Source organism: Mastigoproctus giganteus, chromosome 6, assembly GCF_048544385.1.
Source record: "Mastigoproctus giganteus isolate SK-2022 chromosome 6, ASM4854438v1, whole genome shotgun sequence".
NCBI classification, from domain to species: domain Eukaryota; kingdom Metazoa; phylum Arthropoda; class Arachnida; order Uropygi; family Thelyphonidae; genus Mastigoproctus; species Mastigoproctus giganteus.
The window spans coordinates 76,491,825-76,519,086 of record NC_143580.1 but is presented as its reverse complement, the minus strand read 5'-3'; the positions used below and the strand labels follow the sequence as shown (position 1 = coordinate 76,519,086).

The 27,262-nt window shown below is 37.9% G+C and overlaps 1 protein-coding gene across 1 annotated transcript in view; it reads left to right on the top strand.

Annotated features, from left to right (window-relative positions):
- LOC150084418 (NPC intracellular cholesterol transporter 1-like) overlaps positions 1-27,262 on the top strand; it is a 594,638-nt gene that overhangs the window by 345,180 nt on the left and 222,196 nt on the right. Inside the window, exon 16 of the mRNA XM_090376055.1 lies at positions 7,332-7,392. Coding sequence (XP_090232181.1) covers positions 7,332-7,392 — 61 coding nt within the window. The remainder of the gene's footprint in view (positions 1-7,331; positions 7,393-27,262) is intronic.

The window sequence follows — 27,262 nt, the reverse complement described above, 5'->3', positions numbered from 1 at the left end:
TTGTCATCATTGCATCACCAGGGTACCTACCCACCCACCGAAGAAGGGCCAGATAGCCCCGAAACGGTGCTGCCTGGGTGGTGGTATCTGATGAGAATAAGTAACAGTTAAAGTTAACTGCAGCCATTATCAATCCACTGCAGGATGGAAGCCTCCTCAACAATTCATGCTGAGGGAAATGGACCATAATCTGCCACACTGGTCCAGTGTGGGTTGACAGATCAACCGTATTTCGTAGTCAGGGGCTTGAACCCCAGTCTACTCAAGGAGCGTGTGCTACTGTACTGCCGCTCCTGACCACTCAGCTACGGAGGCCTTCATCCTGAATTTGTTCCATCTGTAAAAAGAATCAAGATGCCAGAAAAAAAAGCTGTACTAATTTGGACACTGCACCACACCATCCAGTTAATGAATTGCAAAATGATGCCAAGTAGTCTTCTCCAATGGTGAAACGTTACTTATTTGAAATAGTGCAATATCATGGCAACTCGTTGTGAAGGTATTCACAATATGAGATATAATTAAAACGATGCCGTTTTTAGCTTTTTGTAGAATTGCTGCATACTAATATGCTGCATTTTCACAAACTTGTATGTTGGAATAAATATCATTAATTTTTAATGCATTACATCAATATATGAAGTGAAACGAAATCATAATGAAAATAATGCTGGTATGTCAAAATTTGGTGACATTCTTTTACATGATATAACATCCATTTTTAGAAAACTACGGCTATGCTATGTTCCATGTACTGGATTTTTGTAGTACCTTTGAAGTATCCTATCCTTTTGCCACTTAACTGTTAGTGCAACAATTTAGAAAACATAAATGTTTATATACTTTTAATATATATATTTCTGTTATATTTACTTTATAACAGTTACTTTATTTATTACTGAATTCTTCAAATGTGGCCATTTCCCTGTCATTTAATTATGGGCGATGCACTAGTTATTTGAAAGTTTGTCCATTTCCTGAACTATATGGATTATGTAAAGTTATATAACTGGGCTGTTGGCTGTTACTATACTTTACATATTTTCTTTTCCTCTGTAAGTAGGACAGGCAAAGAGAAATGTGCAGTGGAAAAGACAAAAGCTACTTAATCTTGTGCAACTGGGCAGCTAAATTTTTGTTTTTCATTTTTATTACTTTTTTCATATAAAAGCCATTTTGATAGTCTCTCTCTTTTTCTTTTTACAAAATAGCTATTTTATTAGCTTTTGTGAATAAGTAGTATGATATATAACAATTTTTTTTAATTGAGGCTCATTTGAGATCCGGGAGTTTACCAAAACAGGACTGGACAAAGAGGCTTTGGACTGTGAACATTTATCATTACAGAATCCCGACTTTTTCTAACCTTTTAAAACTTAAATTAAGTAATTTAAATGTATTTATTCATTCATAATAACTATCTCTAAATTAATATTTATTTGCTAATGACCTTTAAATTTAATACAATTTCTTTTATGCTATTTGTGTATTAGTTTTTTAATGCTGTACACAACATCCTTTAATTTTGAAAAGGGAGCAAAAAGAAGCTCCAAAACAGTGACAAAGAACTGCGCTTATATTGTTTAATTGGAGTAATTTTCCTAGGTGATTCTATTCAATTTGATTAAACTAAACATAGTTAAGTCTAGAGTGAAAGTCTCAAGCTATAAATACTATAAAAAGTCATACATTTAAGGGACAGCCTCTTATGTACATAGCTTTGAGTAAATGTATTTGCTACTTAGTGCATCGATCTCATATGGTCGAGGCAATTTTCCAGGAGTTGCCTTGCTCCAATGGATCAGTGTTTATATAAAGGGTATGCCACTATCCAGACCTAAGTTTCAGTCCTATCTGCAACTAATCAGTGGCAGTTAGGCATTTTTAAGACATAAACAACCCCTAAGCAACAAATTACAGACCTGTAAGCCTGACTTCTGTTTCAGTGAAAACAATGTTAAAGTAATGTAGGACCATCTAGAGAGGAATCCATACTGTGACTTCCAGTTATATGGAAGTTACAGTATGAATTAACCCCAGGGGTTCACATCTGGTAAGTATAGGCTTGGCATACCCAGGGTCCTGAGCTGGATATCATCATTCTTCTCTCTTGGTGATTTCCTTCTACTTATCTCTCTCTCTCTCTTGCAGCATAAGCCTCATGCTTTCTTGCGCCATATGGGTAATAATAATAATTTGTTAAATGACAGTCTTGTTTGACCAATGCGATTGGATACTGTGATGCAATAACAAAGGAACTTGATGCAAAAAGTATATTTTACATCATATACTTACATTTCAGAAAAATTTTTGATACTATTCCACGTAAAAGACTGCCATACCTATGGGAGTTATGCAGCATAAAGGCAAGTTACTGCTGTGGATAAAGGTATGATTGAGTGGGAGAAGGTAAAGTGGTTATTAATGGACACTATTCTTCATGGACTAATGTTATTAGTGGAGTTCCCAGGGATCAGTGCTGGATCCATTGTTGTTTTCTATATTTATTGATATTGATGAAGGAACATCAGGTTTAATGTCTAAGTTTGCTGCAGATGACAAAAGTTGGCAGGGTAGTTTATCACAGTAATCAGGGTATGCTGCTACAACAAGATCTAGACAAATTAGGTAGATGGTCTGAGAAGTGGCAAATGAAGTTCAATATTGACAAATGCAAGGTATTGTATATAGGTAGCAGTAATCCCAGAACATACCAACTGTGTTGTATCTTAACTCAGGGTAGTGGAGAATGAAAAAGTCCTTGTAGTAATTGTGCATATAGATTGGTGCTAAGACACCTAATGGTGTTTTCTCAGTGATATATTCAACAGTGCAATCCTTTTTCTTACAAGGATGTGGAGGTGATTACTCATTGCATGAGTTAATGGTTATGCCACATCTTGAGTACTGTACACATATCAGGAAGGGTGTTGATCTGTTAGAACAGGTACAGAGAAGGGCAGAGAGACTAGTAGGAGAACAAAGGGGTGCTATTAGCAAGAAAGGTTTCAGTTCTGCAAATTGTAGATTCTGGAAACTAGGCACCTGTAAGGCAATCTGATAGAGGTATTTAGAGTTTTCTCTAAATAGGCCTACAAGGCTGGGACAATTCATATTGAACAATTAGACTTTACACCAGCCAGTATTCAAATAAACAAATTCCAATCATAATGGAATTGCTAGCTGCCTTTATTTACAATAAAATAAAATATATAGTAGTCTAAAACTGATGTGATTTAATTTACAATAAAATACAAAAATATAAAATATGATGATAAAAGCTATAAAAACAATTAATAAAATACCGTAACAACTGTAGCTTTCGGAGATAGCGATCCCCTTTCTCAACAGCATATTTCTGCTGTGTGGCACATCCTTAAATAGCAGATCAACGGCACTCGTCACATGGTTCCTTGGGAGTAAGGCCGGAATTTCCCATTTATGCACCGGAACCGGAAATGGCTCGGGAACGCGCTAGCTGAAACCGTTCATCTCGCCCAAGAACCACAGTTTCCAAGAGGGGGATGTAAATGTGTACGCCCTTGTCTCTATTAATGGAATTGCTAGCTGCCCCAATACGTAAACTCTCAAGCCATTTATGGTCCCAGAACCCCTGTGCATGATCCGTGATGACAGCATCCTCCGGGGAGATTTGATGTTGCTTCTCCCAAAAATGTTCTGCCACGGTAGACTTCCCATAATTTGCGGACTTTATTGCACTCATATGCTCCCCCAGACGGTCTTTCAGTTGTCGCCCCGTCTCACCTACATAACACACCCCACAATCCGGGCATTTAATCTCGTATACCACCCCACTGTTGGCTTCTTTCGTTATGGGGTCTTTGACACAAGATATCGCTGTGTACAACCTCCATGCCAGGAGTTGCACACAGCGTATCTGGCACCCCCAAATTACTCGTGCAATGTGGTCTGAAAGGCCTGGATAGTAGGGAATGTATGCAGTGCTCACAGGGGCGAACGGCTCAGTATGGGTGGACTCCGCTCCTCTAATAATTCTGTCCAACACCCTCTGGGGGTAGCCGCATTTCTTGAGGTCTGCCGTGGCATGAATAATTTCGTTATCTCTGTCCTCGGAGGTGCTACAGTGGGACCACACCCTATCTACTAAAGCCTTGACAACACTACCCTTGTGTTGGCTGGCTTGTGCCGAGGTATAACGAGTATATTGACCTCGGCACATGGGCTTTCTAAACACCTTGGTCTTGAGCCTACAACCATCCCTAATAACCAACACGTCAAGGAATGGTAGGGTTCCCTCTGCTTTCAACTCCGAAGTAAATTTAATAAAAGGGGAGAAGGTGAGACGGGGCGACGTCCGAAAGACCGTCTGGGGGAGCATATGAGTGCAATAAAGTCCGCAAATTATGGGAAGTCTGCCGTGGCAGAACATTTTTGGGAGAAGCAACATCAAATCTCCCCGGAGGATGCTGTCATCACGGATCATGCACAGGGGTTCTGGGACCGTAAATGGCTTGAGAGTTTACGTATTGGGGCAGCTAGCAATTCCATTAATAGAGACAAGGGTGTACATTTACATCCCCTCTTGGAAACTGGTTCTTGGGCGAGATGACGGTTTCAGCTAGCGCGTTCCCGAGCCATTTCCGGTTCCGGTGCATAAATGGGAAATTCCGGCCTTACTCCCAAGGAACCATGTGACGAGTGCCGTGGATCTGCTATTTAAGGATGTGCCACACAGCAGAAATATGCTGTTGAGAAAGGGGATTGCTATCTCCGAAAGCTACAGTTGTTACGGTATTTTATTGTTTTTATCGCTTTTATCATCATATTTTATATTTTGTATTTTATTGTAAATTAAATCACATCAGTTTTAGACTACTATATATTTTATTTTATTTCATTTCATTCCATTTCATTTTATACGCTCGTATTTTATTTTATTTTATTGTAAATAAAGTGTTTTAGTTGCAGGATTGGAATTTGTTTATTTGAATACCGGCTGGTGTAAAGCGGCTGGTGTAAAGTCTAATTGTTCAATATTTAGGATTTTGAATGTACTGAGTAATCTAAATGCTGATGACATCCTTCCTCTTATGCAGACAATGCACATAAGCAGGCACATATATTTAAATTAAGAAGGGTAGTTTGAATAAATTTAAGGAAGAACTTGACAAATTATTAGAGTGGATGGACAGGTGATGTGGGAAGGTTTGGTAATGCTGTATAAGCTGCTTCCTTGCATCATTTGCCATTTGCTACTAGTAATATTATATCCATGATATTGTGAGATGGTGCAATAAATATGGTAGAGATAATTAAGTCTAGGGTGAAAGCCTCTAGCTATGAAAGCTATAAATTCATTATACATGTTGGGCATAACCATTAAGCAAACTTGTGTTTGCTACTTAGTACATCAATCTCACATTGTGGAGGTACTTCCCCACGAGTTTTCTGCTCTAAATAAAAGGCACTGCTCTAATGGAGAAGTTTATTGCTTTTTATTTGAAGTGTATGCCGCCTCAGATCCAAGTTTTGATCCTTTTTGAGATCTCACTGGTGGGCAGATAAGCATTATTAACAACACCTAAAGAACTGCAATGATGAGATACACTGTCTGGTCAAAAACTTATGATCACCCATGTGTTTTAGCAGTTTCACATATGCAGTGAGAACCAGTAAATGTGATACTGTAGGTTTGTGTGATATGCAGTTCATAAAGTACTTGATCGACATTGGCAAGGAATGTGATCTGATGCACTTCATAAAATGGATGATTGTTGGGTACCATTTGAAGGATGGCACTATTATGAAAACTGTGAATCTTGTAAGATGTTTGCAGAATGCTGGGTTAAGGTGTTCCAACAGTGGAAGAGCAGCAGTTGGCAGGCCAATGATGGGCACCCATGCCTCATCAGTGGTTGTGGTAAATGTGGGCTGTCCCACCTTGTGCAAACCGGTAGACAGAATATGTTGGAATGCTGACCATGGATTTTAACCAGCAGTGTTTCCAAGACCACAATTCAATAGACCCTCCTCCATATGGGCCATATGAATAGGTACCTGGTCAAAGGTACCCATGCTTGCAGCTGGCCATTGTCAATGATGCCTAAGGTTTGCATCCTTTTCTGATGGATCACATTTCCTGCTATGGAGACACTTCAATAGATGAGGATACAATGCAAAACTGTGGAGAAGAAACACTCAGATGTCCTGGGCCAACAGAAACAGGCAGGTGGTGTAAAGTTTTGGTATGGGGGATGTTTTCCTGGGAATCTCTTGGAGCCTTCATACCTCTAACCGCACTCTGAATTATAAAAACTACCTGTCTGTTGTGGCTGATCAGGTACACCCTTTCATGGTGACTATCTTCCTGGATGGCACAAGTGTTTTCCAGCAAGATAATGCACCCTCTCACATTGCTGGTATTGTTTTGAGAGTGGTTTGCCAAATGCAAAGTGACTTATAGGTGTATCATGGCCACAAAATTCACTAGATATGAATCCTATACAACATTTTTGTGATTACATGGGTTCACAGATCTGGCAGATGGATCTTCACTGTGGCCTGTTGCAAATCTATGGGATGCAATATTCAGTGCTCTTATAGAGTCTGTGCCTCTCTGGGTGGTAGTATTGGTGACAAGAAGAGGACATATTCACTATCAGGCATTGGTCATAATGTTTTGACTGAACAGTGTATATCCAAGATATGTGAGATGCAAATTGGTGCAATAAATAAGGTAGACATATTAAGTCTAAGGTAAAGCCTTACGGTATGAAAGCCATAAAAAGGCATTGTACATATTGCGCATAGCCTCTTTCTGTACACACTTTGAGCAGTCACGATCTTTACAACGCCTACCTGCCTGCTCACCAATGAGATTCCAAAAAGGATCAAAACCCAGATTTAGGTGATGCATATACTTTAAATAAAAAGCACTTCTCCATTGGAGTAGTGCCTTTTATTCAGAGTAGTACAGTACCAAGATAATTTGTGGGGAACTGCCTTTATAATATTAGATTTTTGCACAAAGTGTCAGTTTGCTGAAAACAATATACTGAAGGAGGCTATGCTCAACATGTACAGTGACTTTTTTAAAATAAAAATTGTCTAACAATTACATGACTTTGATTTTGTATATATTCATGCCTCTTGACAGGATTCAGTATACAATTTAGAAACATTACCAGAAACATTAAGCAGATAAATTGTGGTGGGAAGTAAAATTTGCATGTAATTTGTAAATTTCTATTTATCATAATAAAGTCTATTGAAATTTAATTTAATGAATTTTTACTCATATATAAAATTTTCTTGATCATTCACAAGATTTTTATTTTTCTGTTGTATAGATTTCTTGAATTTATGAAAAACTATTCAAGTTCCAGTATGGAGATAGCTTTCAAGGCAGAGGTTTGTATTTCTGTCAGTGTTTATATTTTATTGAAAAATAAATTTTCTGTTTTAATTGGAGGATGGAATTATGCTTGTACCTATATATTAACCATTTGCAGTCCAGAATTAATTTCACTGTATTTCCCATTAGACAAGCTCAAAAATTCGAAAAAATGACTATTCGAAATGTAATGCTAATTTTTTTTTTAACTTTTTTATTTTTGGGTTTGCATGAGTTAATATATAAAGCTACATGGCAAATCATTTTATAAACTCTTTCAACATTTTAATGTTAATTATTTATATGAATTTAGTGTGTGGTATTTCTTCATCTTTCAAAATCCTACAGTCCTGGTTTTTGGGAGCATGTTACCTAATACCAGGCTGTTTCTTTTCTCCTGCTTCTAACACTTCTGTCACTACATACTGCACAGGCTTTCTTCTAATTTGGATTCTCATCTGTTATCACAAATTGAGAATGGATGTTCAGTCTGTCTTCTGCATCTGAATGTGATAGCCTTTTTTCTAGAAAGAATGGACTCTCCTGCTAGCTGAATGAGCAACACCTTTTGTAACTTTTTTTGTGGGAAAGTTTCTTTTGAGATGAATCTGTCTCCATCATGATGAATCTGTTTGTAATTTAGACTTCTAAAAATTAGATAAGTAACTTCCTCTACCATCTCATTCAGAAACTGCTTCCACAGTACTTTCAGTACTGTGAAGCAGTTTTTGGATGAGATGAAGTATTATGCTTGAGGTGAAAATTAAGCCCCATCTTAACTGGAATTGATTCTTTTTTATTTTAATGAAGGCCCAATTTGTTGTTTTGAGTGTTATAACATTTCAATAGTGTGTGGGGTTCGAGACCAGCTGTTGGTAGTTTTGGATTTCCTGAGTATCTTGAGTTAGTCAGTCTCAAGACTGGGTGTTATTAGCAAGTCAAATTCAAGGATCCTGACTAGACATGCATTTGAAATAAATAAATAAATGAAATGCCATCCTTTAAACCAACAGTGGTGTGTCTGATATAATAATTCTTCCTAGAACAAAATGTTCATGAAAATTTTTTATTTAGATCATCCATTTATTTTTTTTTTACTTTAGATTCCCTACATTGACATCATCTTGTTTTCTGTTTTGTTGATTGGGCAGAGAAGCAAAATCCAAAATGTTTATCAAAATCTCATTCTGATAAATATGTTCTTCTAAAATGTAATTCTGTCTGCCCATTCATTACACAAGTTTTCCATTTTGTTCCATGTTAACATCAGAAAAGTTTAGCATTAGTAGAGCATATAATGTAAGAAAGCAAGCTTATATAGCATCAGACAAAAAAAAAGAAAAAAAACCATTCCCGTTTCACCCATCCATTTCACTCCAAAAGTTTGTCTAGTTCAGCCTTGAATTTATTTAAGTTGTCAACTTCCACAACAACAGATGGAAGCTTGTTCCAGCATTCAACCACCTACTGGCTAAAGGCAAATTTCCACACATCTTTTCTACAACTGTCTTTCCTCAATTTGAATTTATGCCCCCTCATGTGCAGAATCTGAGCAAGATAAAAAGTCCCATCAGCATTGAGCGTGCTCAAACCATTCAAGGCCTTGTATACCTCAGTCAGATCACCTCACAGATGCCTAGTCTCCAGACAGTGTAATTTGCAGAACTTACGCCTATCTCGGTAACAGCAATCCTTTGTTCCTCCCACTAATCTCATTGCCCTTCTCTGTACTCGTTCTAGTAGCTCAACATCTTTCATAAAACCCGGCAACCCAAAGGTTGCGGGTTCGATTCCCGCCTCGGGCTTGGATCAAAGTACTGCAAAAACCTTGGGAGGTGCAATATGGCCACAGAAGCCGTTGCGCCAACAACTACCAAATCAAAATCTTTCATAAAATGAGGCCTCCAGACATGTATGCAGTACTCAAGGTGTAGCCTGACCATTGCCTTATACAAGGTGGTAATCACCTCCTTATCCCTGCTATCAAAATTCCTATATATCATTAACAAGACCCCTTGCAGCCTGTCTGCAGTGCTCAGAAAACTTCATATCTGATTGCACAATTATCCCTAGTTATTTTACATTTTCCACTACCCTGAGTGTAGTACCCCACAGTTGATATGTTACTCTAGGGTTACTGCTATCCATATGCAATACTTTGCATTTGTCAATGTTAAACTTCTGTTGCCACCTCTCAGCCCATGTGCTCAACTTTTATAGATCCTGTTGCAGTAGCATACCATACTTACTGCCATTAACAACTCTACCAACTTTGTATCATCTGGAAACTTGGATATTAAGTCTGATACACCTTCATCAATATCATTGATAAATACAGAAAACAAGAATGGGCCCAACACGAACCCCTGGGGAACTCCACTAATAACATTAGTCCATTGATTACCACTCTTTGTCTTCTCCTACTAAACCATCCTTTTATCCATTGTAGCAACTTTCCCATATTGCCATACTGTTCCGACTTGTACAGTAGATTCCATATGCAACAGTATCAAAAGCTTGTCTAAAATCCAAGTATATGATATCAAAATTATTTTTGGCATCCAGTTCCTTTGTGACCACATCATAGTATCCAATCAAATTGTTCAGACAAGACTTCCCCTTAACAAACTCATGGTGTGTCCAAACTATAACTGCAGTCTTGTCTAGATCAGTGCTACCCAAAGTGTGTCCGCGGAACGGTGCCGGTCTGCGAACTGTTTGTTACTGATTTGTATGTTACAAAAGTACTGGTCTGCGACTGATTGGAAATAAAAGAATCTGGTCCTTCACCACAGTTAGTTTGAGAAGCACTAGTCTAGATGATCCTGTAGTGCTTCTTTAACCAGTGATTCCATTATTTGCCCCGGAACAGAAGTTAAACTAACAGGTCTGTAATTACTTGTGTGGCCTTTCAATCCATTGTTTACATCCTTTTCTGCCTCTTTTAATATAACTGGATAGATTCCATCCACCCCAGGTGCCTTCCTTATGTTTTAACTTCAGCAGTTTCTCCTTCACTTTGCTCTCAGTTATTACAAAATCATTTAACTCCTGGTTAGTTTTATAAGCTTCTGGCGTCCACTTCCCAACAGAATTCCTCATCTGTGACTGTAGATGCAAAATACTCATTCAGTTTGTCAGCTACCTGATTAGAATCCTCAACAATCACACCATCAATATTAAGTAGACCAATCTGATTCATACCCTTCCTTCTAGAGCTTGCATAAGTTAAGAAGTCTTTTTTTTAAGAAGAATGTTTTCTTTGCATCCTTTGCAAAAGATTTCTCGTACTCTGCCTTTGCTTGCCTAACATCCTTTGTGACTTGGTTGTAGACTATCTTATATCTACCATAGGAACCTGTGTCTTCTGATAATTTATATGTATCCCATGCATTTTTCATCTCTGCTATGAGTCTCATTAGTTCATCTGATATTCATTTTGGCCCAAATCTTGAACAGTATTTCTTAGTTGGTATGAAAAGCCTAGTAGCTTCCAAGATTAATTGCTTGAATGCTTCCCATTTAGAATTTGCTATTAGTATCATCATCAGTTGGTCCCACTGTATAGAATTTAAATACAATCTCAGACCCACCATAGTCACCTTTACAAAAGCAAAAACCCTTCCCTTTACCCCTGATGATAGTTACCTCTGAGTAAATCCCACTTAGCATTAGCATTAGTAGAGCCATATGATGCAAGAAAGCAAGCTTATGCAGCATCAGCCAAAAAAAACCACACTCCCATTTCACCCTTCCGTTCGTTCCAAGTACCTGTCCAGCTCAGCCTTAAATTTATTTAGGCTATCAACTTCCACAACAAAGGATAGAAGTCTGTTCCACCAACCAACCACACCCACTGGCTAAAGGCAAACTTCCGCACATCTATCCTACATCTGTCTTTCCTCAATTTGAATTTATGCCCTCTCAGGTGATTATTCTGAGCAAGAATCCCATCAGCATTGAGCATGCTCAAACCATTCAAGGCTTTATACACCTCTATCAGATCACCTCTCAGGTGCCTAGTCTCCAGACTGGCAAAATTGTAAGCCTTTCTTCGTAAGAGCAACCCTTTGTTCCATTCACTAATCTTGTTGCCCTTCTCTGTACTCGTACCAACAGCTCTACATCCTTCTTAAAATGAGGCCTCCAGACCTGTATACAGTACTCAAGGTGTGGCCTAACCATTGCCTTATATAAGGGGATAATCACCTCCTTATCCCTGCTAGAAAAATTCCTGTATATCATTGACAAGACACTGAGCTACTCTTGCAGACCATCTGCACTGCTCAGAAAACTTCATATCTGCTTTCACAATTACCCCCAGGTCCTTTTCGTTCTCTACCACTGAGTTGATACATCACTCTGGGGTTGCTGTTTCCCATATGTAGTACTTTACATTTGTCAATGTTAAGCTTCATTTGCCACCTTTCAGCTCATCTGCTCAACCTTTCCAGATCCTGTTGCAGCAGCATTGCGTTAGTAGTGTCCTTAACAACCCTGCCAACTTTTGTATCGTCTGCAAACTTGGACATTAAGCTTGATATACCATCATCAATATTATTTATAAATACAGAAAACAATAATGGGGACCCAACACTGAACCCTGAGGGACTCCACTAATAACATTAGTCCACAATGAGCAGTGTCCATTGATTAGCACTCTGTCGTCTCCCCCTCAACCACCCCTTTATCCATAGCAGCAGTTTGCCTCCAATGCCACACTGCTCCAATTTGTGCAGCAGTCTTCCATGTGCAACAGTATCAAAAGCCTTTCTAAGATCCAAGTATATAATATCAAAGTTATTCCTTGCATCCAGCTCTTTTGTGACTGCATCGTAGTATTCAATCAAATTGGTCAGGCAAGACTTCCCCCTAACAAAAGCATGCTGTGTCCTAGCTATAACTGAAGTCTTGTCTAGATGATCCTGCAGTGCTTCTTTAACCAGTGCCTCCATTAATTTTCCTTGAACAGAAGTTAAACTCACAGGTCTATAATTACTTGTGTCAGCCTTTGATCCTCCTTTGTGAATTGGGGTCACATTTGCACATCTCCAGTCCATGGGTACCTCCCCTGAGTCCAAAGAAGCTCTCATAATTATGGTTAAGGGTTTGCTTGCTTCCTTTGCTGCCTTCTTTAATATAACTGGATAGATCCTGTCCACCCCGGGTGCCTTTTTTATGTTTATCTTCAACAATTTCTCCTCCACTTTCCTCTCAGTTATTACAAAATCATCCAACTCACTGCCAGAGTTTATCTCACCTCTGGCATTCCTCTCCCTGAATAACTCCTCATGAGGGAATGAGGGAATGTAGATGCAAAATACTCATTTAGCCACCTGAGCAGGATCATCAACAGTTGAACCATCAATATCCAGTGGACCAATCTGATTCATCCTTTTCCTTCTAGAGTTTACATAGGTAAAGAACACTTTGTTGTTTTTCTTTGCATCCTTTGCCAATGATTTCTCATAATCTGCCTTTGCCTGCCTAATCTCCTTTGTTACTTGGTTACAGACCACCTTATATCTATCATAGGCTTCCATGTCACCCATTAATTTATATGTATCCCATGCATTTTTCTTCTCTGCCACATGTCTCATTACTTCATCTGACACATTTAGGCTTGAACAATATTTCTTAGTTGGTATGTAAAGCCTAGTAGCTTCCAAGGTAATTTCTTTGAATGCTTCCCATTTTGAATTTGCTGTTGGTAACATCATCAGTTGGTCCCACTGTATAGAATTTAAATACTGTCTCAGACCACCGTAGTCACCTTTACGAAAGCAAAACCCTTCCCTTTACCCCTGATGGTAGTTACCTCATTGAGTAAATTCCACTTCAGCACACTGTGATCACTGCCACCTAGTGGTTCCTTTATCTGAAGATTCTTAATGCATGAAGAATCACTACTGATAATCAGATCAAGAGTATTACTCCCTCTAGTTGCTTCCCGAACGTGCTGATGTAGAAAAAAAATCATCCAATAAATCCACAAAAGCCTTGCTAGTGTGTGAGTGACCAACTCAATCCAGTCAATATCTGGGAAATTAAAATCCCCCATTATAAGACTCTCTGATTTACTGGCCCACGTTATTTCCCTGTACAGTTCCTTATTATTTACTTTTATAATTGTAATGTGTTTCATTTGAAAATAGTTTTTTTTTGTACAATTATTTTATATTTTACTCCCCACTCCAAATTCCTGATTGCACAATTGCAATGTTCAGCCTATGAAAAATTTTTGTAAGGATATTTAACACATTGAAAAGGCTACTGCATAAGTAGAGAATGAAAATGATGTGAATTGTAAGAAATGAGCACAAAAATTAATAATCATGACAGAGATACATCCATAGATCTACATATTCTTGGGTCTATGATTTGAAGGTTTGCTCCAAACACTGGTATTGTACTGAATTGTCTCAAAATTTTTCCAGTACATGCCATCCATATTATCTGTCTTTTCATCCAATTTTAGAGAGTTTTTTATAGATGGCAACTTGAAAATAGCTTTGGACATGGCAGGACAAAATTGCTTTCAGTTCTACAATTTCTTACGAAAGCTAAAGTTGAAGAATTTCTCTGGAACACAATTAAAAATAGCTAATTGAACCCTGCCATAATGTTGGAAGACATTCCTCTTTGTACCAGCCAGAATATGTGTTACTGCATGATGTTGTCTCTACAATTTCAGCATAGTGGCAAGTAACCATCTGGCTCTAATGTATCAAGAGAAATGGATTGGAAATACTGGTCCTGTACCACCTAATGTATTCCAAAATCACATTGGGTTTTTCATTTCCCCACACTCTCACATTGTGTGTCCACCTTGCCTGTGTCATGGAATGTGTACTCATCATTAAGCACAAAACATTTAATCTGGCATTAGTCACATAGGGCCTGACAGGTGCCTTTTGAAAATCTCTCGTTAATCATTAATTAATGATTAAAAATCTGAATTTTTTTTTACTTTTCTAAATATAGTCTAACTTTTAATTGAGATGTTTTGGAAGCGAAAAATTGTTTACTTGATATTAAAAATGTAAAGAACCTGACTAGTTCCATGTGACCATCTTTGTAACTTTTTGTGTTTTATAGTCTTGTGTCACCTCACCAATTGCACATAGATGGTATAGGTCAAGGTTGCAAACCAATAATGCTTTCTGATTTTCTAAAAGAAAAAAAAAATTCTTTTAGTTACCTTGCTATTTTTGCCTTCAGTATCTTACAGACAATACCTGGCTTGCACGTATAATTTGAAATTGACAGATTGGCTTGTAAGATGTAAAATCTTACAAATATATTATTTTATAGTAAAGTGAGATTTATTTAAAGTAAAACTTATAATATGGCAATATGGGGGAGCGAAACCCTACACGTCAAGAATATTACTAAGATCACTCGCAAGGGATTAAATTAGACAACGTCTATACAAGGGGAGCGGTAAGTGAAAAGCTATTAGCAAGCTAGGTACACTCCGACTCCCAGCTCACACAGACAAACCAAACAATAGAAACGAGTAGCTACTGCTATTAGTAGAAGGTGTCAACTCTGGTAAACAATGGCGTGGTGGACCATGTGCTGTCGGGACATTTCTTTAATTGGTGACACCTGGAGAAGAGACAGGTAGTAAATATGGAACAAATGCTGGGAATTAGATTTAAGACTGGCTCTGGCTGTCGGGGATGGCAAGTTTTATAGATCGTGGGAAATTAGTCTGCTAAAGTATAACTATAAGCGGCTGACTTCAAAGGTACAGACAGCCTGAGAAATTTTACAAACTTCTTAAAATAAGAAGTTAGATCGAGCAACAAGGAATCAGCTTGAGAAAATAAAACGGGCAAATAAGAAGAGAGTGGAAGTTGATAAAATGAGAAAGATTGGTTAAGACTGAGAACAAGGGCCGACCTGACACAAAGGGGCGGTATGTAATTGAGATGAAAAAAGCGAGTGAACAAGGAGAGAGTCAGAACCCCGAGTTGAGTTATGTGGGTGTTTATGGAAATGAGATAGGGGAGACACAGTTGAAGTTTTTTTTTGTGTTAGAAAATGTGAGTGGGAGACAGAACCCAAAGTTGAGATTCTTGTGAGTGTTTATGAAAATGGGTTAGTGGGATTCTAAGTTGAGATTTTTGTTGGTGCTAGGGAAAATGAAATAGTCAGCGGACACAGCAGTCAAGATTTTCGTCGATATAAGTAAAAATGAGTTAGTAACATGGACAGTTGAGGGTTCTGTTGTGGTAGGAAATATGTGTCAGTTAACAGTGGAGTGTTTGGTCGTGGTGGGAAAAGAGAAGGGTAGCACCCTGGGAAGTTTTTTTCTTGAAAGAGTTCTTAATAGGTGGAGCGGAAAAACGAGGGTAGCACCCTATGAGTTTTTCCTTGTGATAAGTTTTAGTAAAGTGGAGTGGAGAAGGAGTTAGTGTAAGATGCCCTATGAGTTTTCCTTGTGATAGGTTTATATAAGGTGGAGAGAGAAGGAGCGAAATCCGCAGAATTAGTAGCTCGAGAGAAGGAGCGAAAATGCGGAATTAGTAGCTCGATGAGAAGGAAGGAAGCAGCGAATGGATGGTAGCCCGAATAAGGTGGAGAAAGAATGCCAGTCCCATGCAGCCAAGAGTTCCTAAAAATTATCTGTAGCTAATTCAGGTGTAGCAGATGAAGGAGATCCGCAGAGAGCCAAAAATGGAAGGTTCAAACCTCCCCGGAAAGCAAAGGAAAGAAAAAAGATAATAATAAGTACTGTAAGTTAACAAGGACTGTTAGTGAAACAGTATAGTGATTAATTAAACAAAAAAAAAAAAAAGGGGGTAGCACCAGAAGTAAAATGATAGATAAATTATCTCTGAAATAAATTATATATATACTAACAGAGTTATTATGTAAAAAAAGGGGTTATTGTAAAATGAAAGAGAAACGAAGGATGAGTAACAGATTAAATTGTTGTTCAAATGATTATAATATGATAGAAGGGTAGCAAGGTTTATATGAGAAGTTTTGATTATGTTTTAAGGATAGATAATTGAATATAGTGTTTGTATTGATGAAGAATTGTTGGTTCTTCTGAAAGACTAATAATTAATAGAGACTTTAGGAAAGTTAAGATTGGTCTTCAGTGTATTGTAACAGAATGGTGAGAACACAGAGTATAATGATGAAAGTAGCATATTGATTGTTAATATAAGAATAATATTTGCAAAGTATCCTTGATTTAACTTTGTATGCATATTACCTGTTTTTTTATTCAATTGTATATTATGTTGTATATATGTATGTAAATAAACTTTGTTGTTTATTAATTTGTGAGTTTGTTATTCCTGAACACTCAGCCTTTCCGAAGGGAATTATACATAGTTGAGAAGTTCCCTTGAATCTGGAATTCTCCTGTGAAGCAAAGTCAGATGTGTACGTGGGGGGTGTAAGGAATAGAGGTCCATATAGTTATAAGGGAACAGAACAAATAAGGAATATTTAATAAAGCATTATTATTAAAGTATTCAAAATAAAATTTAAAGAAAGGTAAAGACATATGTATATTTATTAAGGATACCCTCATTTCCCCCCCCCCACAGGCTGACATGTGGCATAGGGATCTCCTAAAGAAAATAGTCATTCTTTGTTTTTATATTTAATTGTTATGCAAAATTGTTATTATATTATAATTATTAAAAAATTGCGAGAGTCACTTCAATGGACCTACCTCCCCCACGGTTGAGGTGATTGGCTGAGGCAGATAGTGGTTTCACTCTCAAGAACTAACACTACCACTGGGCACAAGTTGAAGCTAAACAAGCCCACCTCCATAGATGGATGACGATGTTGAAGAAAAGTAATAATCATACTGTATCGAGTGTGGTGCAGGATAAAGTCACTTCATTTGGGCCTTAGGCAGAAAGGTCAGTTCATAAAGCTGGAGACTGTCTCCCAAAGAAGTCAGTGGAGCAAGTGGTACTATTCCCTGTATGGCTACAAGTGAAGGGCAAGACCATCCAGCCCAACCAACTGGAAGAGCTTCCTGCGCAGCTGCACTAGTGACCACCCAGGAAGGAAGAAAATGCCAATGCATGAAGTGGAGCATTGAAATAAATATGTTCATCATGCAAACATACTATGAAATAATCAAGCTAGAGACCGATACAACAGTGTACAGGGTGAGACATTATTATTATTATATTGATGTAGAATGGTTTCTCAAGCCTTGATTATCATTATTATTTATGTTTATTCATTTATTTGTTTGAAAACACACCTTAATGTGTATGCAAAGTTTTAAATTTTATGCTCTTAACGGTTCTCTTAACTGAAATGGGAAGTGACTGTTAGTTTCACGTTTAAATTTTATGGCTATAATTTTTTTTTTTAAATAACATGTAAAAACAGCATTTTAAATATTTGAATTTTTTATTAAAAAATACATACAATAAGTACTGTAATTCATTAAAAAAAAAAAAAAAAAGATGTTGGTACACCACAAAGATTTGAAAAACCAAAAACTTTTATCAAAAACAGAAAACAAAGTTGGGCACCTGTCAGGTTCCATGCAGCTGAGTTTATAAAAAAACTGGGGTGCAGGTTTTCATCTTCTGCCATCTTAGTAATCACACAATGTCTGATATTGATCCTGTCATCAGCTGTAACAGCTTGTACCATCTGCTACTTGTATGGTTTTAGATTTAACTGCTTATATAATACTCTCCATGCTGTTTTTTATGGTACCACTAAGTTCTAGGTTGGCCTGATATGTTGATTTTTGTGGAATTCATTTACTGTAGGCCTGGCAATCTTTTTACTATGGCGCACAAAACAACTGGTAGCTACCAAACTCTCATTCCAATTGTAGATTAAATATCTGCTCAGTAGAGTTTTATGGAACCTTGTATGAAATTTATGCTTAACTTGCATTATTGACTTCATTTCTTCACCCAAAAAATGCATGGTACATTTTTCTGTGTCAGTGTATGTTGCAATTTCTGTTTATACTACAGCAGCACTGCAGGTGACTTCATCAATCTGTGACAGATGGGGATGAAAACTCAGACTTTATCTATTTTCACCATTATTAGCATATGTTTACTGTACTGAACATATTTACAAACCTTGAAAGTTGTGAAGCTCCTTTTGATTTACTCTGTATATATATTAATATATTGATTCTGAATGCATTTTATTAAGGTTATAATTGTTTTCCCATTGAAATCTGGAGATAAAATGGCTTACATAAAGAATTTGGAAGATGAAGATACCATTCTGTTAAATGAATTGAGTTTATTTAATTTAAAATTAAATGAAATTGCAATTATATTATAATATAATTATATAATAATATATATTAATATAACAATATAATTATATTATATTGTTATATATATTAATATAACAATATAATTATATTATATTGTTATATTAATCAATAATTTGATTAATTAATAACTAGCAGTACTCAATTCCCCTGGTACCTCATCTCCATGTGTTTAATGTCCTGTTTAAACTTGTCACCCTGTTCTTCACTTACACTTCCAAATGTGGAAGTGTAAAAATGTACCATGACAATCATGTTGCAGCCCAACTTCTTGAAGTTTGCCAACATATTTTCAACTGTAGTCTGGTAGTCCGGATCTTTATTGTTCTCTAAAAATTTCTCAAACACAAACTGAAACTAATGCATACCTGAATTTCTCTTTTAAATTTCATTCCTTCATTAGTATGCTAATTTAAAGTTTTCTCTAGCTGTTCTGAATAAATATAATGCATGTTTTGTTGTAAGCAAGTAAGCCAGTATGCATCAAATCCTTATTTCATAAGTAGGTAATCCAGTATGCGTCGAATCCTTTGTCATTTCTTGTATCTGAGGAAACTTATAAATTTTTTTTGGTCTCACCTTTTCAGACCGATCCTAAATACATTTGCAGAAACACGTAAAGGCGTGTATCTTCTTCACTGCAAGGTATGTTCAACATGATCATCCAGTGTAGCATGGCAGTGGACACAGTCTTCCTGACTGTGACATAGTTCTAAATCCTTAAATTATTACTCACCTTAAAAAACCAAAAACAAATAAACTCAAAGTTGATAACGATAAAATGATGAGTTCTGAATGTTTTAAATGTAATGATTGGCAATGAGTGTATGAGCTCACATGCGCAATGTGGGGACATATAGTGAGCGAGCGGTGCAATGGAATCCTAATGATTAGTTCTTTCTTTTAAGGTAAGCAGCGCTAGTAGAGAATTATTATTATCATGATTATTTATTATTATTTATTTATCTTTTTTTTTTTTTTTTTGGGACAAATGAGACAATTCTGCGAATGTGCAAATTGTTAATCGGGGAAAAAATGCCGTATCAACTTAGACAGCTTGTTTAACGGTTAACATCTTCCTGTGGCTCCATCTATGAAGTGAATGCTGAACTATTCTCGTTTGTAGTACAGAACTGGCCCGTTCCTTAAAGCAAAACTATTTGGAATTTTTAAATTTTAACAACTTTGTGCACACCTAGAAAGAAATAGCTTCAATTTCAGACCACTTCCAGCCCGATTGGTTAAGCCTATCGTTCACACTGACTTACGGAAGAAAACAGCTTCTGTATTAAATAGAGAGAGAGAGAGAGAGAGAATATATAGATAATATTAATTAAATTAAAATAAAATTAGCATATTATTATCCAGAAGTGTGTGGCTTTTAGATAAAAGCTGATAGGACACTGCTGTGGGAAGGGAAGCAATTCCACTACCTTTTGTAGCCATTGTCCACTTAATTTCCCCCCCCTCTCATTTTGGTTAACCAATCACAATAAATAAAAAATAAATAAATTTTCTGTTTATACTCCGGGACAACCAAACGGTCAGAGGAGTTTACAAGATACACAGAATACAAGAAACAGAACCGTATTCAGCAGTCACGGGCTTGAACCCCGGTCACTCAAGGCACGTGTACGTATGCACCCGCGCGCCTGACCACTAGGCTACGGCTGATATGTCTTTCGTCTGTACATTGGATGTGTTCACAGACCAATTTGCATATTGTGTGGACAGATAAACCTGCGTGGTATATTTCATGGGGAAACCCTGTACCCTTCGTTCTGAGATTGGCTGATTACATTCCTGTTTGAAGAGTCCTAAAGAATTGTTGCAATACAAATAGGAATCCAACCTAAACCTCTCCAAACAAGTGGCAAGCAGTGATGTATCCTGCTGACTAAGCTGCTGGGGAGGACATATAAATGCTACAGACTTTTATATTTAGATAAAAAAAAAAATCATAGTTGTATTTTTAAAATAAATTAGCATTAGCATTAGTTATGGCATACAATGCAAGAAAGCAAGCTTATGCAGCATCAGCAAAAAAAAAAAAAAAAAAAACCACCTGCCATTTCACCCATGCATTCGCTTCAAATGCCTGTCTAGCTCAGACTTAAATTTATTCAAGCTATCAACTTCCACAACATGAGATGGAAGTCTGTTCCAGCAATCAACTATCCACTGGCTAAAGGCAAATTTCCGCACATTTGTTCTACAACTGTCTTTCCTCAATTTGAATCTATGCTCCCTCAGGTTTGTAATCTGTGCAAGAGGAAGAATCCCATCCACACTGAGCTTGCTCCACCTGTTCAAGTCCTTATACACCTCAATCAGATCACCTTGCAGGTGCCTAGTCTCCGGGTGTTGCAATTTGCAGGACTTAAGCCTTTCTTGGTAAAAGCATCCCATTGTTCCCCTCAACAATCTTGTTGCCCTTCTTTGTACTCATTCTAGCAAATCTACATCCTTCCTAAAATGAGGCCTTCAGACCTGTACACAGTACTCAAGGTGTTTATGCGCCTCCGTGGGCAGGAGCAGCAGTGCGTAGCACATGCTTCTTGATTAGACCGGGGTTTGAGCCCGTGACCACCAAATACGGAGGATGCGGAAAGGTCAGGGAATGACCACCACATATCCCCAGAGCAATATGGCCTTAGTTGCTAATGCTCCTAAAAATTAAATAACAGCAACAACTCAAGGTGTGGCCTGATCATTGCCTTGAACAACAGGATAATCACCTCCTTGTCCCTGCTAGCAAAATTCCTATATATCATTGACAGGACTCCTTGACCTCCCCTGGCAGCCCCTCTGCACTGCTCAGCAAACTTCATATCTGCCTGCACAATTACCCCAGGTCATTTTCATTCTCCACTTCCCTGAGTGTAGTACCACACAGTTCGTGCATTTCTGTTGGGTTACTGTTACCCATATGCAGTACTTTTCATTTGTCAATGTTAAACTTCAGTTGCCACTTCTCAGTCCATTTGCCCAACTTATCTAGATCCTGTTGCATTAGCGTACTATCATCACTGTCATTAACAACCCTGCCAACCTTCGTATCGTCTGCAAACTTCTGCAAAAATCATCAATTGGCCCACTGTATAGAACTTAAAAACTGTCTGAGACCACTGTAGTCACCTTTATGAAAGCAAAAACTCTTCCCTTTACCCTTGATGGTAAATAAATAAATCTTGATTGTGAAGTAGAGTTACAGCACAATATCCCATCATGGCGATGAGCGACAGGGGTTCACATATAGCAGTTAGAGAAAAGATAAGTACGGTGTACAAATACAAAAGGCTACAAAATACAGCGAACACATACAAAAGGCTACAAAATACCGATCACAAATGCAAAATAAATACAAATACAGCATAAAAACACAGAGATAGACACAAATACAGAAAATAAATACAACTTGGCAATATATCAGGGTTCAAGGGTTTTGATAAAGTTGTGTCTGTCCTTCTTATTACTTATTATGCTGTTGATGTCGGCATCCACAAGTTACTTCTTTAAGTAAAGAAGTAACTTGTGGACATTGCTTCTTTAAGTAAATCCTACATCAGTACACTGTGATCGCTATCACCCAGTGGTTCCTTTATCTGCAAATTCTTAATGCATGAATATTCACTGCTGATAATCAGATCAAGCATATTACTCCTTCTAGTTGCCTCTCGAATATGTTGCTGTAGAAAACAGTCATACAATAAATTCACAAAAGTCTTGCTAGTATACGAGTGACCAACCCACAAGTTCCAGTCAATATCTGGAAAGTTAAAATAACTTATTATAAGGCATTCTGATTTACTGGCTCACTCTATTTCTCTGCACAATTGTTCATTATACTAATCAGAATCATTAGGCCTATAGTACACACCTACTCTCATTTTCCCTTTCCCAGTGCTTATGTCACACCTCACTGACTCAACATTGCATTGTCCAGCAATGTCAATTGGATGCACTTCCTTAGACTTTATGTGTTTATTAATTAGCAGCATAGCCCCTCCTCCCATCCTGTCCTGTCTATCCTTTCTGTATACATTGTACTCTCCAAATTCCAATTCTGCACTGTTTATATCTGTGTGACACCATGTCTCTGATATCCCAAGAATAACAGCCTTTGATGTCTTTACCAGCACTTCAAACTTATCAAATTTATTAACTATACTTCTAGCATTGGTTTACATGCAAGTATACATGCACTTGCTCCTACTCTTAGTTATCCTAACACAGCCCATGTATTTACATGTTCCATGATAACTCCCAGCAGTCCTGGAAATCCCCAGCACCTTGCTTTCTAGGCTGCTACTTATTTTAATAGAAGCAGTACAAGAATAGTACTGCTTCTATTAAATGGGCTAGATATCATGTCTAGAGCTGGATATCATGATTCTTCTCTTTCTTGGTGATTCCTTATTCTCTCTCTCTCTCTCTCTCTCTCTCTCTCTCTCTCTCTGGTGTAATTCAGAAATTTTTTTTTTGGCTGGTGCAGCATGAGCCTCAAGCTTCCTTGCACCATATAGCTAATAATAATAACGGCATTGTTGACTATTTTTAGGCAGCCCACGATGATTCACAAAATTTTAACCTGAAAATGCAGTACATTTTTACACTTTTTGTTGAGAATACTGTGAAAGTACAGTTGTTTTGGTTACCAATTCTGTAAAATTTGGAATATTCTGCGATATGTTTCCTGGGAAAGGTATCCCAGAATGTCCCAATTTTTAAAGTGTCCAAGAAATGTGATTTCTTGCGACTAATGATTATCAATTTCTTAATGAATTATGATCAAAATTATATTTTTTGACCTTTTCCGTTTTATTTAAGTAAAAGAAGGGGATTCCAAAAGTTTATCAAACTCTAATGGGGAGCTAAATGTTTAGACTACTAGGTAGTTAACATATGGTAAAGTTATTCAATACATGATTAAAGTACATCAAGCCTGGGCAAAGTTAGTTAAGGTCCAATTTCTTCTAGCTTTTTTTTTTATGAAAACCCCAAACACGAGAGGTATTAGAACCTATAGTACTTAGTACCGTGCTTGGGTTGGAGGTTGAGAAGATGAAAGAAGATATTTGTTGACATTAGACTTGAACTTCTGTGGACTGTAATTTTCAGGAAATATGCATGAAGGAAGGTTGTTCCAGAAAACGGCAGTGGAATGAATAAACGAGAAAGATGAAAAGTTGGTTGTGTTTAATTTAAGTTGGACAGTAAATGGATGTTGGCTGGTGGCGGCATGTGTTCGGACTGTTTTGAAAGAGGGAGCGGGAATTATAGAAGACAATTCAGAAGAACAGTGCCCATGGAAATATCTGTAGAAAAGGCATGCAGCAGAAACAGTACGTCTATGCGACAGAGAGTGGAGAGGCTCTGTTAGAGAGGAGTCATTGATTAATCTAACTGCCCTCTTCTGAATGGAATCTAGGAGCCTGAGAGAGGTTTTGGGGGCACTGCCCCAGATGTGGGAACAATATTCCATGGTAGGGCGGATTTGCGATTTGTACAGAGTGAACAGTTATTTGGAAGAAAAGTAACGCCGAGAGTGAAAGAGAAAACCAAGTTTTTTAGATGCAGAGGAAGCAGTATTTGTAATATGCTTGTGCCAAGAAAGATTAGAAGTCAGGATAATCCCCGAAAGAGATATTTCATTTTGCTTAGAAATCAGAGTGTCACCAAAGATAAGCATAGGAGCAGAAGAATCCTTTTTGCGAGATATAAGACAAGACTGAGTTTTAGAAGGATTGAAATCAACTAAGTTGTCTTTGCCTTATTGGAGAATTACCTGGAGATCGGCATTTAAGGAATTGGCAGTGGATATTCGAGAAGTTGAAGCTGATTGAGCAGGCAAGGTTTTTCAAAATGGAAAGTGGAATGCAATGTGCTATCATCAGCAAAACTATGGATAGGATTTCCAGTCAATGGAAGAAGGTCATTAATATACAAGAGGAAAAGAGTGGGGGAAAGAACTGAACCTTGGAGGACACCAGCATTAGCGGAGAAATTAGAAGACAGAGAACCATCTACCATCACCTTCAGTGAGCAATCAGAGAGAAAATTGGATAACCAATTACAAAAAACAGTTGGAAAACCATAAGATGGAAGCTTGTTTAGAAGACCTTTATGCCAAACACAATCGAAAGCCTTCGAGATGTCAAGAGCAACTGCTTGTGCTTCACCAAACTTTTCCATTGAATTTGTCTTAAATGGGTAACATAAGCCAGAATATCACCAGTGGATCGACACTGATGGAATCCATACTGGCGATCGTTGATCAGACAGAAATTTTTTAGGTAGTTTAAGAGTTGGCGGTTAATTGATTTCTCCATTACTTTAGAAAGAGTAGAAGTAATTGCAATGGGACGATAATTGGATGGGAGGGACTTGTCACCCTTTTTAGGAACTGGCTGGATATGAGCAAATTTCCAAGCAGAAGGAAAAACACCTTTGGAATAAGAAAGTGAAAAAAGGCGGCAAAGAACAGGAGTAAGTTCAGGAGCACAGGTTTTGAGAACAAGTGAAGAAATACCATCAGGACCTGGAGCTTTCTTAGCATCAAGATTTGTCAAAATCCTTCTGACATCCTTTTGACGGAAGACCACAGGAGGCATTGAATGGAGCGTATTGAGAATGCTGGGAGGTGTTTTACCAAGATCATTAATACATGAGTTGGAAGAAAAATGGGATGCTAGCAGGTCGGCTTTATCCTTGGCCGAAGTGACAACAGAACCATCTAGTTTGGACAGAGGTGGGAGCAGAGATGGGCAAAAGTTGCGGCCAATAGCTTTGGCAAGAGACCAGAATGCTTGGCTACCATTAGGGCAAGAAGCAAGTTTTCTACTCTTAGCCTGTTCAAAATCTAATTTGGACTGATTAATGACTGCTCTACAATTGTTGCAAGCTTTGGTGTAGGTAGAAAATGAAACTGAAGAATTGGAAACAAGCCAATTACGATATGCAACATTCTTCTCTTGAACAGCCTTAGTACATTTATTGGAAAACCAAGGTTTAGATAAAGGACGAGATTTTAAAGAGGAGTGTGGAATAAAGGATTTCATTCTTACCAGAATAATTTCACTGACACAATCTGAGCAAACGTTGACACCGGAAGTTTTGAAACAGTAATCCGACCAAGGAAAAGAAGAAAAGAAATCTACCTGGTCATCCCATTTTGAATTCTTGTAATGCCAAACGATACAAGGTTGGGAATAGGTATGAGATAAAGACTCCATTGGAGAAGAGACAATCACCAAGTTGTGATCTGTGGTGCCTAAAGGACACTCACTTCAACCATGTACTTAGAAGGGTTGTTTGTGAGAAAAGAAGATCAAGCGTGTTGGCTGTATGGTTAGGATTGTCTGGTATTCTTGAAGGTAAATGAACAATCTGTGCAAGGTCATTAGAAATTGCAAAAGCCTCAGTATCTCGACCAGCTGGGTTGGTGTGACTCGAAAAAAACGGGAGCCAGCTGGAGTTGTGAACATTAAAATCATCATGGAAAATTACCAAGAAGTCAAAGAGCTCCAAGTGATTAGTGGAGTTGGGAGAACGGTAGAGACAACAGATGAATTTGACACAATGAGGTAGAGAATTTTAAGCCAGAGAAGATCGAAAAGAGGAGATTCCAAATTACCAAGTCTCTGACAGGGAATATCGGAATGGACATAAGTGCAAGTACCATCTTTGAGGCGAAAGGAATCATACAGCAAATAATTTGGGCAACTGAGATGAGCAGTAGTTGAATCAACTGATAACTGATATTCTGTCAGAAAAAGTACATGGGGTTTGGCAGACTGCAAGTAGAAATAGACATCGTTGAGATTAGAATTGAGACTGTGTATATTTGTGAAATGAACTAGGAAGTGTTTGGGAGGTTTAGACCTTTTTTGCAGAAAAGATTGCTCTATTAGTTTGACTATTCATGGTGTATTCAGTAGCTAAGAAAAAGTGGGGGGGGTGACATGCTGTAAGAAGCAATGAAATTTTTGGATATTGCTTACACATGGTAAGAACATACCTAGATCCTTGACATAACGTGGCCTCGACAATGTCCCCCGCATTCACACTACTCGGACTTCCTCCAGTCACTATCTGGCAGAGTAGAGGTAGCAAGATTATACACTAGCTGATCCGGAAGCCTCCTAAAAAGTTACCAATAGGTTTGGTCTGGTGTACTAACTAGCAGCCGGCCTGAAAATACCATTTTAGAGCTGTACCCTCGAAATGTAAGGAAGATTGGATCTTTCCATGATGTTCATCATAACCTCAAAAGTCATCAGTCATACTCTGCATGATGGAAGAGATGGGGAAGGGTTCACCGGAACTTAGCTCTGGAGACAAAATATGGGTTCCACCACTTCAAGCCTCCAATAAACAAAGTAGTGGTATTGCACTGGTTGATGAGAGTCATATACCACCTAGTATTGCCTGGCAACGCAGGGGCGGCATTCTTCCATGTGGTGTGGGCACCACATCTCGACCCTTGCTTATGTTGGTTCATACCTGGGTGGTCACCCACAGTGTGCTTGTGCATGGAGGTTATATCAAGGGTTGTCCCAACATCGTGAAGGTGCAAGCAGAGGATT